The 17,995-nt window shown below is 37.6% G+C and overlaps 1 protein-coding gene across 2 annotated transcripts in view; it reads right to left on the reverse strand.

Annotated features, from left to right (window-relative positions):
* Positions 1–14,792, reverse strand: part of LOC117296549 — a 51,429-nt gene extending 36,637 nt beyond the window's left edge. Inside the window, exons 1-3 of one of the 2 annotated variants that reach the window (XM_033779531.1) lie at positions 14,504–14,792; positions 13,110–13,219; positions 3,752–3,850 (exon numbers count right to left, since the gene is read on the reverse strand). In XM_033779531.1, the coding sequence (XP_033635422.1) occupies positions 3,752–3,850; positions 13,110–13,127 (117 nt within the window). In that variant the 5' untranslated portion in view covers positions 13,128–13,219; positions 14,504–14,792. Of the gene's footprint in view, positions 1–3,751; positions 3,851–13,109; positions 13,220–14,308 lie in introns of both variants that reach the window. The other variant, XM_033779530.1, reaches the window with a different exon arrangement.
* Between the last annotated feature and the right edge of the window lie 3,203 nt (positions 14,793–17,995).

A 17,995-nucleotide genomic window follows, 5' to 3' on the forward strand; every position in this document is an offset into this window, starting at 1 on the left:
TAACAAATGCAAGTGTTTAAACACAGTTCAATATGTTACTTATTTCTTCTTGTGGCTTGCGTTGTTTTAAGTTTGGCAAGGCAGGGGGGAGAAATACTTCGAATGTCGTTGCTGTTTTCTCGATGATATGCCGGCAACTTCGAACAACTCCATTTGATCGATTGACAACTGCACAAATTTAACACCATTATATGAGATTCTTTCAGACAACAAATGAAAATTCTAAACGTGTCCTTGGAGTCATCAGCCAGTCATCTGAAGAGCTAGTAAATGACTTGATCCGACATATTGATGGAGATGAGCGTAATTAGAGAGGAAAGTCGTAGCAATCAAAAGCCATTTGCCAACCCTTGCGGGGAATAGATCTCTGCCGGTATACATTCCAATTAAAGTTGAGCTTCATACGGAGTCACCATAGAGACCGGACAGTAAATAACGAAGCATGACATTTTATTAAAGGTTGACTACGATGCCAATTAGTCAACATCCCTTGTAAGTTGTAGTATCTCTGACTATGACCGCGGACCTGATGTCCGCTTACTACGACTACAGACCTATCCGCTTACTACGTATATCCGCTTAATACTACGACTGCAGATCTGTCCGATTACTACGTATATCCCCGCTTACTACGACTGCAGACCTTTCATTTACTACAACTCAAACCCATCCGCTTACTTCGACTGTAGACCTGTCCGCTTAACGACTGCAGACCTATCCATTTAATACGTCTCAAATCTATCCGCTTACTACGACTGCAGACCTGTCCGCTTAGCGACTGCAGATCTGTCCGCTTACGGCCGCAGACCGGTCCTGTCCGCTTACCGTCAAACTAAAGACCTATCCACATGACAGAAGACCTGTTTGTTTAGTACGACGGCAGACATATCCGCTTAACGACTGCAGACCTGTCCGCTTAATACGGTCGCAACCCGGTCCTGTCCGCTTACCCTTCAAACCAAATATCTATCCATATGACAGAAGACCTGTCTGTTTATTACGACTGCAGACCTATCCGCTTACTACGGCTGCAGACCTGTCCGCTTACTACGTGTATTCGCTTACTACGGCTGCAGACCTGTCCGCTTACTACGTTTATGCGCTTACAACAGCTGCAGACCTGTCCGCTTACTACGTGTATCCGCTTACTACAGCATGCAGACCTGTCCGCTTACTACGTTTATGCGCTTACTACGGCTGCAGACCTGTCCGCTTACTACGACTGCAGAAATGTTCGCTCAGTACAAAACAGTACATGTTACCATGACGTCACGATGACGTTGGGTCAAAGGTCGTGGGAACAAGGTGTGTGACATTGGTGCCAAAGCATTGTGTGTATATGTCGTTACACTTATCTGAAAGTGTTCTACCTAGGAAGGTGCACGAAACTGTTGTTACTTGTTGCAAAACTCCATGTAAACCACACCCAGTTTTGCCTCCAATTACATGCACCAAATCACATCTTTAAAAACAAATAATGATGACATATGTCTGCCTTGTCCTGACGCGTTTATACTTCTCCTGAAATAAAGTCCTCCCTGATCGAATTTGCGAACAAGGATTTATTTCTCGGAATTGTTTTAGTAACCCCTTATCCGCAAACATCTGGAGGACACTCTGCTCAGGTTGATACCGAATTGACAAGTAGCACTGGATCCGTAAAACGTTTTAGGGATATAGACGCCTGGAGAACAGACTACGAAGGCTAGTTGCAACTCGGGTGGGGATCAAGCTGTTGACCTCTTGCTCGCTTGTGCAGATGTCATCAAGAAGCGATCGGTGAGTATGACATGTAGCCATAAAACACAAATAGCTTTAAAGGTACGGTCTATAAACCTTACTATATCCCTCCAGCGGTACTTAAGCTCAATCATTACCAATAGTCCAGCATTCTCTCCTGAAGACGAGCAGAGTATACTGTTCGAAACGTCGAGACCACACCGGCTCTTCTCAGAGCCGACACTCCCACATAGGGGATGTACACATGGTTGTACCCGCAAGTTGACTATTTATTTATAGTTTCTTCCGTAACCCACCTATGTTTTGTTATATTTGTGTATGGGTGACATTTCTTGCATTGAAATCAATGTGCCGCCTCAGGACACAAACAAACCTTACAACGAATGGAGTCATTAGTCTAACAGCTTTCAGTTCACAAAGCAAAAATTCGTGCTTCAATGTTAATATTGAGATAATTGAGTACAATATCAAAGGTAACCAGGCGAAGGTGGTAGTGTTTGTAAAATATAAATATTACCAATAGTGGCCATTTATAATGCGCCATGTCTGTCTAGAAAACACACTCCTGGCGCAGGAGAGATGCAGAAGCAAGATGGGCCTACAATGAGTTACATAGATTCAGCCATGTCAACGGTTCATCCAAATGACAGACATGTTTCATTCTTGAAGACAACCGGAGCATAGAGATCGAAACGTCGGGCCGTTTCATCACCACTCTAATTATGGACGATGCGCACATATTCAGAAGCTGGTCAAAGCACGTAACAGAACAACCAAAACTCGACACAGCGATGTTTAAGATGGTGCAAAGCTTCTTGCTGGCAACAAATAACTTTCAAACGCTACTTGTGGAAAGTTTCTTAGAAGGACCTGGTATAATATAAGCATCTTGCGGTACCGATAAGTGGTGGGGCCTCAAGCTATTCGAGAAGGAATATATCATCGATGGTTGTAAATCAACGCCCAAACTTGTTCTTGGAAGCATTTCAGTCGCCTTGGCATCGTTCCCACCCAGACTGTTGAACTACAGTTCCGTATCAACCAAAATAATTAGGATTTTCGCTGCAGTATTGATTTCATCAAAATGTGGACATTATAGAGGTTGGAATCTGATGGATTTAAAGGCAGTGGACACTATTGGTATATACTCAAAATAATGATTGGCATAAATCCTTACTTGGTGACGAGTAACGGGGAGAGGTTGATGGTATAAAACAGTGTGAGAAACGGCTCCCTCTGATGTGCCATAGTTTTAGATAAAGACGTAATTTTCCACGAATTTGATTTTGAGACCTCAGATTTAGAACTTGATGTCTCGAAATCAACCATCTAAACGCACACAACTTCGTGTGACAAGGGTGTTTTTTTCTTTCATTATTATCTCGCAAGTTCAATGACCGATTGAGCTCAAAATTTCACAGGTTTGTTATTTTATGCTTATGTTGAGATACACCAAGTGAGAAGACTGGTCAGTGAGAAGACTGGTCTTTGACAATTACCAATAGTGTCCACTGCCTTTAATAGTATAAAGATGTTTGTATATGCTGCGGCTTGGCATCGTTTCCCTTATAGCATAAGCTAAATTTTAGTTTCTTTCCCAACCAAACTATTGTACAGCGTCAATCAAGGTTGACTTTTCGCTGAGTCCATCAAAATCGGGACATGTAGCGGTTGGAATCTGATGGATTTAGAATATAAATCAAGATTTTTGGAAGCGCTGCGGCTTGGCATCGTCTCCCTTTCAGCTAGTTTGCTTCCAAATCAAACTTGTGTACAGCGCAATGTCGGACAAGGTTGGCTTTTTTGCTGCAGGACCGAGTCCATCAAAATCGGGGCATGCGGTCGGAATCTGATGGAACTACTGCGGCTTGGCATCGTCTCCCTATAAGCAAGTTTGTTTCACAACCAAACTAACGAAAACGCAATGCTCCTGCAGTACTGAGCCCACCGGAATCGGGAAATGTAGGCGTTGGAATATGATGGGTTTAGAGTTTAAATAAAGATTATTTACCTGTCTGAAGTTTGGCAAGAGTCTCTTCAGCTCTTTCAGGCTCTGACCGATTCTCTCTCGACTCCTTTTCTCTATCAGTCGACGGTGAGTCGAGGCATCCTAGAATGACAAATACCGAGAGAGGAGGGTTACAATTATGACAGTGTATCCTCGTTTTATGCACATTGGTTTTCTTATGTTTCCTTTCTTATAAAAATACTAATAATGATGATGATGATGATTTCACGACAGAACATAGTGTGCTATGAGGCAAGTTTATGACGCCACCAAATGGCGGACCGACTTTGTTCCGCTGGTTTTATTTCATGAGGCAATTGGTGGTTTTTTCTTTTTATCTCTCATTAATTACTACACTCTGTAAGTTTTTTTCATGAAAAAAACTCTTTTAAAGGATAGGGAGTAATTCAAAACAGCAAAATTGTAAAAAGATTTGAAGACAACGAGCCCCTTTAACTGCGTCTTAGAAGAAGAAAAAAACGATGAATTGAAGCTGCTGAAATTATCTGTTTAAGATTGATATTGACTCAATCGTCTGAGACGGAAGTTGACGTGGGTATATTTTCTAATCCCGTTTTATTATACTAGCCTCGTCTCGCTGAGTAAATTAAATTAACATGAAGCAAGAACACTGGCCACAATACGTGGTCGATGTCCGTCTGGAAGACGTTTTTCTTTCCTCTATGTATTTACTTGAAGGTTAAATGATTTGCAATTTGAAAATGTTAAAGGCAGTCGACACTATTGGTAATTACTCAAAATAGTTATTAGCATAAAACTTTACTTGGTACGTGTAATGGGGAGAGGTTGATGGAATAAAACATTGTGAGAAACGGCTTCCACTGAAGTAACCTAGTTTTCGAGAAAGAAGTAATTTTCCACGAATTTGATTTCGAGACCTCAGAATTAGAATTTGAGGTTTCGAAATCAAGCATCTGAAAGCACACAACTTCGTGTGACAAGGGTGTTTTGTTCTTTCCTTATTATCTCGCAACTTCGATGACCAATTGAGCTCACATTTTCACAGGTTTGTTATTTTATGCATACATGTATGTTGAGATACACCAAGTGAGAAGACTGGCCTTTGACAATTACCAATAGTGTCCAGTGTCTTTAAAGATGATGTAATAATATGGTTCTACATTTATACTGGCAAATTAAGTTCGGTAATTTCGACTTGCAATTTATTGGATTTTAAAATGGGTTGTTAAACAAGGTTTAAATATTATGTTTTGCGCATGCAATAAGGGTCTGCAGTTTGTGTTTTTTTTTTATATATAAAGATGGTGTGATTTGGTTTGTAAGTCGTGTTTGATTTTGGATTTGCAATTATTTTTCGGTTTGTTGGGACTTTTTAGATTGTTTTGGAGTATTTAAATGTGTTTTGTGTATGCAAGTTCATCTGGGGTTGTTTTTCCAATAAAAAAAGTACGTTCAATTTGCTGTAATAACAAAAATCAGTAAATAGGGGCCTACGCTCTGTGTATTTTGGTATAGTTGAAGTTGCACATTTTGAAATCAATTATGCGATCCTATTTTTTAATTTGTATTTGCGTTGTTGTAAGTGTTAAAGATTGCTCTGTGATTTTCATTTTTTCCCTCACAAACTTGACGACTCATGAAACTGTATCTTCTACAGTATAGGTCAATTATATTACTTCTTCATTCACAGTTAGTAGGGATTCATTTCATGGTAAGAACTTCATCTACACAATGTAAGAACAGAAACCTTTTAAATAACATACATGACAGCAGAAGATTTTAAACGAGCGACAGTCATCGCGTCCTTCTTTCTGAATCGCAATGTCAAGGTGGCTCCTTTAACGTTACTATACGCATTCATTCCGCCCGATCACAATCGCATAAAAAACTGTGTGACCAAACGACCATACTCGGCAAGTCCAACGGAAACTTATTGAATTATCAATATTTGATTACATTGTGACTACCCCACAGCGCGGAGACATTTTATCCATTACATGGATTCATAATGGTTAAAGGCGCTGGGGTGGATTTCACAAAGGTAGTCCTAACTTAGGACTAGTCCTAGGCGATGCTAAGAGATAGCACCAGTCCTAAGTTAGGATGAGTTACTGGTCCTAACTTAGGACCAGTCCTATCTCTTAGCATTGCCTAGGACTAGTCCTAAGTTAGAACTACCTTTGTGAAATCCACCCCTGGACACTATTGGTAATTACTCGAAATAAATATTAGCAACAACTTACTAAATCGAGCAATGGGGAGCTGTATAAAACATTTGGAGAAACTGCTCCCTCTGAAGAAACGTAGTTTTTGAGAGAGGGGTATAATTTATCACTCAATTAATACGAGACTTTAGCTGAAGCCTTTTGTTATGCATCTGAAAGCACACAAAGTTGTGCAACAAGGGTGTTTTGTATTTAATTATTTTCTTGCAAATTCGATAAGCAATTGAGCCAAATCGTGTTGGGATACACCAAGTGAGACTGGTCTTTGACGGTCCATACTCATCTTGGTCATGTTCCCTGTTTCTAATAAGAGTAATGACTGCTAATATTCAGGCGCACACATGGCACCAGACTATTATTTCGCCCATCCTCAGTTTGGTTACAATGAGTTGGAATGGAGTAAAATCAAGATGGCCACACCGTGATAAAAAGGTCTATTACCAAACGTGTCCAGAGACTTTAAGGGAATACACCAAGCTCTCTTTTTTTTATTCTGGCGCGGTATGTCAAGTCCGTGACTCATAGTTATTCATGTTTCCCTCCTTTTTTTCCTCTGTGTATTTGTGGAATAATCGTTTGACATTGAAGGGTAGCGTCATCCACAAAGGTACTGGATTGAACCGGTTTACTCATCAAAGAAAACATTGGACAACTGTCAAGGTGAGGGTTGAACAAAAATGAAAGCCGAATGCGTGACTCAGGCCTGGTATACTTCATGGAGCCCAGGGAGGCGATTGCCTCCATGCCCGCTATAGGCCCAATTTCAAAGACCAGTCTTCTCACTTGGTGTATCTCAACATATGCACAAATATAACAAACCGGTGAAAATTTGAATCCAATTGGTCGTCGAAGTTGCGAGATAATAATGGAAGAAAAACACCCTTGTCACACGAAGTTGTGAGCTTTCAAATGCTTGATTTTGGGACCTCAAATTCTAAACCTGAGGTCTCGAAATCAAATTCGTGGAAAATTACTTCTTTCTCGAAAACTACTCCACTTCAGAGGGAGCCGTTTCTCACAATGTTTTATACTACCAAACTCTCCCCATTACTCGTTACCAAGTAAGGTTTTGATGCTAGTAAATATTTTGAGTAATTACCAATAGTGTCCACTGCATTTAATTCCTTGATGGTATAGTTTTTTGAACGGTTAAATTCCTGTCAAAGATATTTCAACAAAATCAATTCCAACTCTAGAAATTAATAAGTTTTTATACTTTTCCAATTTCCCTCCAAATCGTTTTCAGAAAAGCGTCTAAACAATTTGATTAAAAACAAATAAAGCCGAAAGATGCCTCTATGAATTCCTCGATATAGTCTTTTGAACGCTTGAATTCCTGTCAACATTATTTGAACAAAATTAAATTCCAAATCTAGAATTAAATAAATAAATATATATTTATGCTTTTCCAATTTCTCCAAATCGTATTCAGACAAAATGTGTAAACAATTTGACTGACAATGACCTCACTTAATATTAAACGATTTTCCAAATGGATAATCAAAATTAATTGTCGATTATAATAATCTGGAAGAGCTATGTGTCCTTGCTTTGGGAACAAGGTTCATTTGCCAGGAGAAATTACATTATTTGTCTTCGACTGCCAAACGAGCGAGACAATATTGTCGCCAACCTTAAGCCCTCGTTGTTCATGGTGAATTTAAATCAGCATTAGGCCTTATGCATAAAATATAAACAACCATTCGCTATCAAATGGGAATGAATTTGTGTTTGATGATAGTGTCATTAGCGATGCCATACGAGTATGTGCATGCATACAATTAATGATGGTAAAAAAAAAAATGCTTGACAAATTTCGTTGCTAAGCAAAAATTAGTCGGGCACGAGCCACAACATTACAATGCAAACGTATTGTAATTTTGGCTGGTAACCTGTTTCTGTTCAGCAAGATTTGTCTGTGCTTAGCAAGTAATCAATAAACCACGCGAGATATCGCCTTACAATGGATTGTGCATATCCATTACATATTGGTTAGAAAAGACAGGAACATCCCTTTCCTTTCAGTTTTGACCTATGTTTTATTATTTAAAAAACGATCTATCACAAAGACGCTGTGGGTAATGTTTACATACAAAATACTCCGAGGTAATAGCATATCTTAAAGGGTCTGAATACCTTTTGTAGATCAAGTTTTTGGCCATGACATGAATCCCTGCTCACTGTGAACGAAGATGGTTTGTGAAACAATGCCCAATCCGAATCCAATCCTCTCGTTTTCAAAACCCACACAATGTCAACGTAGCCAGTGATTTATTATCAAATTAGTTGGTCTATATTCAGACACGAAACAGCAGGGCCCAATTTCGAAGAACTGCTGATGGAGAACATTTTGCTATATACTTAGCAAAAATGTACAGGTACTAGCCACAATTTGTTCATGTGACTTGGTATTTGTGGCTAGTAACCTTAATCTGGTAAGCATATTGTTGCTGTGCTTGGGTACCTTTTGTGCTTTAGCAGCTCAATGCAATTGTGCCCTGGGCGGATTTCACAACTAGTTAGGACTAGTCTTATCTCGAGTTAGGACCAGTTACTCGTCCTAACTTAGGACTATCCATGCAATTTGTGTATCTCATAGGACTAGTCCTAACTCTTTGTGAAATCCACCCCTCGTCAGTGATGACATGCAGTTCAAATTAGCAGTTCAAATATGAACGTCAGACTTCAATTTTCTAACAAAATAGCAGAATCATCTAGTCGTAAAATATTACCAAGGACGAGTATTGGGTATACAAAGGACAGGGTAATTTTATTTTTTAATTAACTTATTTTTTTCCACAACCAACCGTGTGTAACACCTTTAATTTCTCGACTCAGTACCCGCGCTCTCTTGTGTGTTTTGTCTTCCTGAATACAAAAGCCATTGTTCGTTGCCATTCTGGAGTTTTTCCCGCGCCATTGTGTCAGCGCCACTTGTAAAGTCAAGGTTTTGCTCAATTTCCACATCTGCATTATTATAATAATTTGCGCGTAATCATCTTTGCCCAATGGTTATTAATAACTCCCTGCATAATGAGCTTCCGCTACCATTTTAAAATCCTTCTGGCAACTTTGAATGACAAAATTATCAATTATACCCTCTAAAGGATTTGAAACTTTGCATGGTGGAAATACGATATGGAGAGGTTTGCGGTAACACCATGTAATGACATGAGTTGGGGTGGTTCTGAAAAGAACCGTTGGTTTTCAACTAGACGTTTCGATCAGTATGCTCTTATCGTCTTTTGGAGAATGCTGTACTCTTTGTGTTATACAGTACCAGTATCTCCACCCACAATTGACCGGCCTACTATCTCATCACTTAATTACAACTACTAATGGGTGCCTACCCGTATTTTATGTAATTAGTAACTGAATGCCATGGCCATATTAAGTCAACTTCTTTGTCAAGTATGAATTGTCAAGCCTACATGTCGTAGGTGTTGTACAATAACTAATTAAACAACACGCACTTTGGCGTCACATTTTACAATGTCAAGAGTGGAAACGGAACAAATAATGCGTAGTGAAGAATACCGACTTTATGTGAGTATTCAGGCGTGTACATGTGCAGGTCCTATTGACCTTATTTGCATATAGTTATCATGATATTCATAATCCAGTCCATAAAATAAATTAAAACCGATATTAATAACTTGCCGTACTTCACTTCATGGGTTAAGTCCCCTAAATCCTTTGTATCATTTTCTTTATATATATATATTGTTTAATTAATTGTTTTGCTAAATAATGAAAGACTTGTCTAAGTTTTAATTTGCTTTGTTTGGGTTTTTAACTGAACGATTGTGGGTGATGTATTTTAATATTCACAAACAAAAGCTGGTTACACACAAAATGTTATATTACAGATAAACTTTAATAGATGTCACAGAGCTATACAATATTTCGGTTATATATTATATATGAGGTATCAACACTCTTCTATTTTTCAGAATTTATTACACACCAAAACTGCACTCCAAAAACTTTGTTTAGATTTGCAACACATTTCTAATTATACGTTTTGTACCCGTTGTTTTCACATGTATAACCTTAAAACGTGTTTAGATTCTTGTGTGTGTTTGAAGGGTGACCATTTTGAGCAGGTGTCAACATGGTAAACATGTTTATCATTTAAACATGTTTATAAGATGGGTACAACATTTGTGTTTAAACTCTAAACACTGTTTTAATATGCTGAAATGAATTTATCCCCTGCTCTCTCTGGGAGGCTAAATAAACAAATCGTTCCCAAAGTTGAACTACCAAGTACGAAGTTCGTTAAGTATTCTGGTGGTTTTTTGTTGTAAAAATGCTGTGCACTATGTGACATTTCTATGTAGCAATGAAGTCTTTAAAAACTGCTCGTGGCATTTCCAAAGGCGAAAAGGATTTTAGAGGGCCGACGAAAGTCATGTGATATGAATTTTCTACACAAGCACCAAATCCCTCAAGAGTGATTCAAAAACCATGTAACAGAATACCTGTAAATAGTTTTTTTTTTTGACATTATTATTATTATAGTAGATATATATATAGTTGATATATATCCTATATAAATAAGTAATAATTGTGTTTAAAATGTATACAGCTCGATGGATTTACCATTCACATGATACTGTAATAAAACCCGTAGATGTCTGAAGCCCCCGGGATTGTAAAAAGAAGATGAAGATAATGTTCTCTAAAAGGACGGATTTGTAAGAGTTAAGACCACAGTATCCGTTACCAATTGTATTATGACAAAAAGGAGTCCCACAAAGGTTTCGATTTACGGTAAAGTCTTCTTTTCATTGCTTCCTTTTTCTACCTTTTCATCTTTTCTGTTTAAATTATGCAAAGTTGCGATCATTTCTGAAATCTCAGTCCATCGCTGAACTATTTTTTTAGTGGCAAGTAATGGTTTCACCGGAGCACTGTGAAGGTAAACAGTGGATGATGTGACCGCTTAAAGACAGTGGACACTATTGGTAATTGTCAAAGACTAGTCTTCTCACTTGGTGTATCTCAACATATGCATAAAACAACAAACCTGTGAAAAGTTGAGCTCAATTGGTCGTCGAAGTTGCGAGATAATAATGAAAGAAAAAACACCCTTGTCACACGAAGTTGTGTGCGTGTAGATGGTTGATTTCGAGACCTCAAGTTCTAAACTTGAGGTCTCGAAATCTTGACGTCACTTCAGAGGGAGCCGTTTCTCACAATGATTTATACTATCAACCTCTCCCCATTACTCGTTACCAAGTGAGGTTTTATGCTAATAATTATTTTGAGTAATTACCAATAGTGTCCACTGCCTTTAATTATGCATGCTTTATCTGTGTAATTTGTATGTATATATTTATTTGTATTTATTTACTTATTTGTTTTTAATATTTAGACATAATACACAATGATTACAAGTTGGACAGGGTCTGTCAAGATTTGTTTTTTTAAATCATCTTAAGATGTGTATATGTACAAATCACACAACATTGTGTTGATATACAAATTGTTGGACGCAAACATTTTAAACACGGAATTTCTTTAAATTTGTCAGCAAAATTAGACACGTCTTTTCTACCTCCGTGATTAAAAATACTTTAAATTATTTATATTTCAACCAATTAACAGCTTTTATTTGGAATAAACAAGAACAGTTGACTAATATAAGGTCAGGAGTAAATACATCAACTATATACGTTAGCAAGGAGGCTTTTTACTTGCATTTATCACTCGAAGCGCCCCCCTTGTGCTAGATTTTTCCAAACTTATCTTGTAATCCTTCTTAAACATAAACTTCTCTTCGTTGAAGTGTGTTGATTATGTACGAGTGGTTAAACCACGAAACGACAAGTGGATGGTCGTGGGTTCGAAACCACCCTATGGGATACAGTGGTCTTCTTTTTATTTACTTTTCAAATTAAGTTCAATCATGGTTGTTTATGCAGCTTTAGTTTGAGTTTGTTTTCAAAAAATTTGACGGACAAATAATATATTATGTTATGAATAATGTTATTATTATTTGTGAAAACCTTTTTAGAAGTACATTCAAGGAAGATGAAAATTGCAATTAAATATCAACCCCGAAATTGGTCGTTAGTTTGCGGGGATTTTCATTGGCAATTTTTAATTGGGCTAGACTGGGACAAACCCACCATGGTCTTTGACAATAATTACCAAAGATGTCAAGTGCCTTTAAAGGGAAAGTACACGTTTGGTAATTACTCAAAACAAATACTAACTTAAAAACTGACTTGGTTACGAGCATTGGAGAGCTGTTGGTAGTATAAAACATTGTGAGAAACGGCTCACTTTGAAATAGCATAAATTTTGAAATAGAGGTAATATCTCAGTGTGTTTTTTCATCTATCATTTTCTTCCAACTCCAATGACCGATTGAGCTCAAATTTTCACAGGTTTGTTATATATATGCATATGTTGAGATACACCAAGTGAGAACACTGGTCTTTGATAATTACCAATAGTGTACGTGTACCTTCCCTTTAAAGCCTCATGTCACTTTTATCATAAAGTGAAATAAACATCAAACAAAAGCCCAGTGACTTCTTGGTCGGCAACGCTTAAAGTCGGTATATACTGTAACTTAATTTATATTGAATAAGATATAATTAATTGACGGCGACCTTTCCTATAATTACCCTATCTGAATTACTAAACACGGACCTGACATCTCGTTAACACAATGGTCTATGAATTAGTTAAAGGCAGCGGGCACGTTTAGTTTTTCTCAAAGACCAGTATTCTCACTTGGTGTATCCCAACATATGCATAACAAATCAAACCTGTGAACATTTTGACTCAGTTGGTCATCAAAGTTGCAAGAGAATAATGAAAGAAAGAAAAAGAAATGCTTTCAGATGCTTATCTTTTACTATTTAAGTGACAAATTACCTCTTTCTCAAAAACTACACAACTTGATAAAGAAGGAGCCGTTTCTCACAATGTTTTATACAATGTACCACCAACAGCTCTCCATTGCACGCTACTAAGTAAGTTTTTATGCTAATATTTATTTTAAGAAATAGCCAATAGTGTCTACAGTGCCTTTAAAGTTTAACACAAGGCTCAATGAATTAGTTAACTTCTCGGTCAATTTTGAGAACTGAAAAAAAAAGAAAAAAAACTAAAAAATTAGTTGTTAATACACTCACCCTCTGAGCTCGCTTCATCGTGTGAACGTTGTGTTCCAGCTTCGGTAGTAAGTCTTTAGAAAGACATCGAGTGGGGTAAAAAACAGTTGTCTGTCCTCAAAAATCCTTATCTGTATCGGTGTCAAAATGGTTTTAGAAGAAAGAGAAGTTTGGGAAGATTTAAATTAGTTTATTCATATAGGAAGGTGACAAACAATGCAAAATTAAAAACTTGTCCAATACGGAAAACCTTCTGTATCCTGCCACCACTTTCTCACTAATTGTTTTTTAGAAAATAGAATATCTAATTTGAGTAAATTAGATAGGCCTACTATTTTGTTTCATAACGAATTAAACAGTTGTGGCAGAATAAGTTTATCCAATAGGTGACAAACAACGCAAATATCGTGTACAAATTACGGAAAACTTTCCGTATCCTGCCACCATTTCTTCACACATTTGTATAAGGAAATCTTATGTTGTTTTTGTATAGTAAATTAGATACTATTTTATTTTATAGCAAATGAAAAAGTGGTGGCATGATACGGTTTCTTTGCCCAAAATGACTGCAACGTGAAATGGGGTAAGCAAACAATTATAATATTCTGAAATAATGATTTTCCCACTACACATTCAATCAGTTGGTTGCCAGTAGTACAGTAAATATCACCGTGACATTTTCAAAGAAACCCCGCACCACATGTTAAACGCTCCGGTGCGTTTATTGTCTTCTGCACCCCTGTTTATGGGCAAATTTCCCCTCCATTTCCTACCATATCAGACAATGCAACATTGACGATTATAACAATAAAAGACAAGGAGGGTAAAATTGAATATTCCCTTCTAAAATAAAAATGGAAAAGAAAAAAAAAAGATTTACCGCACTGGTGCACATTGGCACCCATATCGCTACGTCATATCTACGGAGCGGCAGCTGTGTTAATACAAGCCGAGTGTCCACCCGATGTGGCTTATAACAAAACAAACAAAAAATACACGGAGCAAAAAAAGATTTCCCTTCACCCCCCGTGTGTGTGTTTTTTTTTTTTTTTTTCCCACTACATAAGCAGTTCAGAATCGTGTACCGAGATAACACTGTATACACTAAATGGTACAAACAACGTCTACACTACGAGCACCCAGTCAAACTTCACCTAGAAACATTAAAATGTAAACATTGACAATGGTTGAAAACAGACAAAAGCTGAAATGATAGTTACCTTGCTGCGATCGAGTTGGGACGGCCCCTATAAATCCAGTTGGGTCCATTCCATATTTTATTATTGAAATAAATAAAAAAGTGGCGACTGAAAAATTGTCTTCCCCCGTCGATATAATAAATGGATCACGGAATAGTTGGTGTTGAGCGGTCCGACCTTCTAGCACTGCAAAGCCCGTTGGGTTCCGATACTTACACACACACACACACACGCCGACAAAGGGACGAAATTCACAAGCTTCAGATGTCGATGTACGCAGTCTTACACAACGCAAGAATGTCTTGAAGAATGAAGCCGATCCCAAGCTCGCCTCGTTAAAGAAACGATCAGCTGAAAAACAGAAGAGTCGAAGAAAATAATAATCGACCCGGCTGTATAAATTTTAAAGAAAGAAAATCCTCTGCAATGCAATGCGGTCTGCTGATCCCCACACTTTGCCACACGCTTCCGTTTTTCGAGGCGGTCGTTTCGCTACTTGAAGCTAGCGGGGCACACAGGGCCTAAAAACACGGGGGAGATATTGCTGGGTTGATTGCATAGAAGGGCACTCGCGAGCCTGACGCGTTGCTGAACCCAAGCGCTACTAGCAACCGACCAATCAGATCACACCCTGGCCAGTCACAGCACGTGCTTCATGTTTGATTGACAGCTGACGGCCGGCCGGTCGTGTATACAGTGTGTGTACCGATCCCTGGTCAACGTGCCAATGAACAACACGTGACTAAACCACTACGCTATCAAAACCAACACAAATACTAGCCCAGGGGGCGTGGCTTATTCTTCACTTGATGATCTTATGAATTGTTGAGACGGGTTTAAAGTCTTCAAGTTGAGACACGAATTTCGGAATGTATTGGGGATTTCCGGGTAAACAAAACTAACATGTACATCGTAACCTTGAATCTCTCAATGCCGGGATCAGAATATATAACCTTTCTTTTGTCCTTATGATGGTTATAGGTCGAGTATTTTTAAACCTTCATAAACAACTAATACACTTTTATTTTAAACAAAGAATATTCACAATTAATACCATGGGCTCGATTTCACGAAGAGCTAAGATTTATTTGAAGATATTACAGGGAAAATAAACCTTTGGTTTTTGGAGAGGAACACGTTTCCTTGGATCGGACGAGTTGGTCTATAAAAAGCGTTTGTAACCGTTTGTTATAAAATGCATATTGTTGCAAAGATGTTTTAAAAGTAGAATAAAATTATCCACACAACTTTGCCTCGAAATTGCGTTGTTTTCCTTTTACTTTGCGAACTAACACAGTCGGCCATTTATAGGAAATTTGACTCCCATAAATGGCCGACCATGTTTTCTACTTTTACAACATCTTTCTAATCATATGCATTTTATAGAATACAGTTTTACAAACTGGTCCAAGGCAACGTGGTCCTTTAAATTCTATATAAATGTAGATGTGTAAAATAAATTTAACCTGCAGTGAACATTTTATTTCAACAGGTACTCGCTTTTCTTTATAGATATATATTTCCGAAAAATCCGGTGCGAATATTTCCTGCAGATTGCAGGGAAGAAGAATCCCTCATAAAATGGGACTACACATAATCACATAATCTAAGACGATATGAGAAGCGTCACTGCGGTAACACTTCTCAGATTCAAATTTATGAGGCATGAAAACGGATATATTTTTACATATCCACATTATTTCCGAAGTGAAATGTTTCTCAAAATGCTTTATACTATTCGAAAGTTGCTGTAGGCTTCTAGTTTTTAAGGCAGTGGACACTATTGGTAATTACTCAAAATAATTATTAGCATAAAACCTTACTTGGTAACGAGTAATGGGGAGAGGTTGATCGTATAAAACATTGTGAGAAACGGCTCCCTCTGAAGTTCTGTAGTTTTCGAGAAAGAAGTAATTTTCCGCGAATTTGATTTCGAGACCTCAAGTTTAGAACTTGAGGTCTCGAAATCAAGCATCTGAAAGGACACAACTTTGTGTGACAAGGGTGTTTTTTTTCTTTGATACATATCTCGCAACTTCGACAACCAATTGAGTTCAAATTTTCACAGGTTTGTTATTTGATGCATATGTTGAGATACACCAAGTGGGAAGACTGGTCTTTGACAATTACCAATAGTGTCCACTGTCTTTAAGAGTGATAACCTAACGTAATATGCATTTCCTTTTTGGTCTTAATTGCCAAGCAAAGTGTGATCCCACATTTCAAATCGCTACATACAGACAACTTGTTTTGAGATGAATATTGGTGCTTTGTGGTCATGAACGAGCACAAGTTACAACAACAAAGCAAGAATTCAGACTTTAAAAAACATCACAATATTATTATAAAAACAGTTGCAAACATCTCTACATAGGGCCACACAGAAAACTATTATGTCACTACAAAGCGAGCTGAATTCCATATAAAAGAAAAAACGGTTTATCAAATAAACAAATTTAAATGCCCATAATGGCTCCATTTCAAAAGATTTACCCACCAACAAAAAAAGGGTACCAGACAAAGAAAACAAGATGATGAATGACAACAAAAAACCGCGTATGTTTCGACAACCTTTCAAGTAAAAATACAAAGTTCTAAACTTTGTTGTTTCAAAATAAAATGCATTATTCGTCCGTTGAAATGTCACTCAAGCATATTACTAAAATACTACTAGTGTATCAAGGTTATTTCTACAATAATATAATTGCATGGAGGCCAGTTCGGGTTTGAATACAATGTCTTTTTTTGGTAGAAAGAGTGCCCATAAAAAAACCTACCAGAATTTATTGTTCTGTGTAGGCTATTTTCCCCTTATGTAACAGAATAAAGTTTCTTTTTTAAAGGCATCGGTCATCAGTGATAGCTGTCAAAGACCAGTCTTTTCACTTTGTGTATCTGAACATAAGCATAAAATAACAAACCTGTGAAAATTTGAGCTCAATCGGTCGTAGAAGTTGCGATATAATAATGAAAGAAAAAACACCCTTGTCACACGAAGTTGTGTGTGTTTAGATCGTTGATTTTGAGACCTCAAGTTCTAAATCTGAGGTCTCAAAATCAAATTCGTGGAAAATTACGTGTTTCTCTAAAACTATGGCACTTCAGAGGGAGCCGTTTCTCACAATGTTTTATACCATCAACCTCTCCCCATTACTCGTCACCAAGTAAGGTTTTATGCCAATAATTATTTTGAGTAATTACCAATAGTGTCCACTGCCTTTAAAAGAAGTACCTTTATAGTAGGGTGTATTTTTGTGTGCTGAATATCATACACCGTAACCATCTATGTATGAGTCAACGGGTATTGAGCTTTGCCGACGAAGCGGTCCTTTTTATTAGCGGTAGGCTATTGAAGGGTAAAATGCAAAATCCTTTTAAAGAAATAAAATCCAAAACAGATTATTACGAAGAACACGTGCGTTTAAAGTTGAATGAGTTCAGCTTGAAAACTCATATATTTTTTGTGTATGGTTTATCATTTTCTTGTTGACAGCTCTATTCATTGAGGTGCTTCATGACCCGCAACACAAAATGTGTAAAGGCAATAACTTCACCAGTTAGAGCCTGTGCGGTTAAGCCAGCATGGAAGCCCGTAATGAATGTCAAAACTTAGTATAGACCTTTATCACGGTGCAGCCATCATGATTTTCTCCCATTTATATCAATGTTACCAAACCGAGGCTGGAAGAACAAAATAACCTAGATCTT

This window comes from Asterias rubens, chromosome 11 (genome assembly GCF_902459465.1).
Source record: "Asterias rubens chromosome 11, eAstRub1.3, whole genome shotgun sequence".
Classification (NCBI taxonomy): Eukaryota; Metazoa; Echinodermata; class Asteroidea; order Forcipulatida; family Asteriidae; genus Asterias; species Asterias rubens.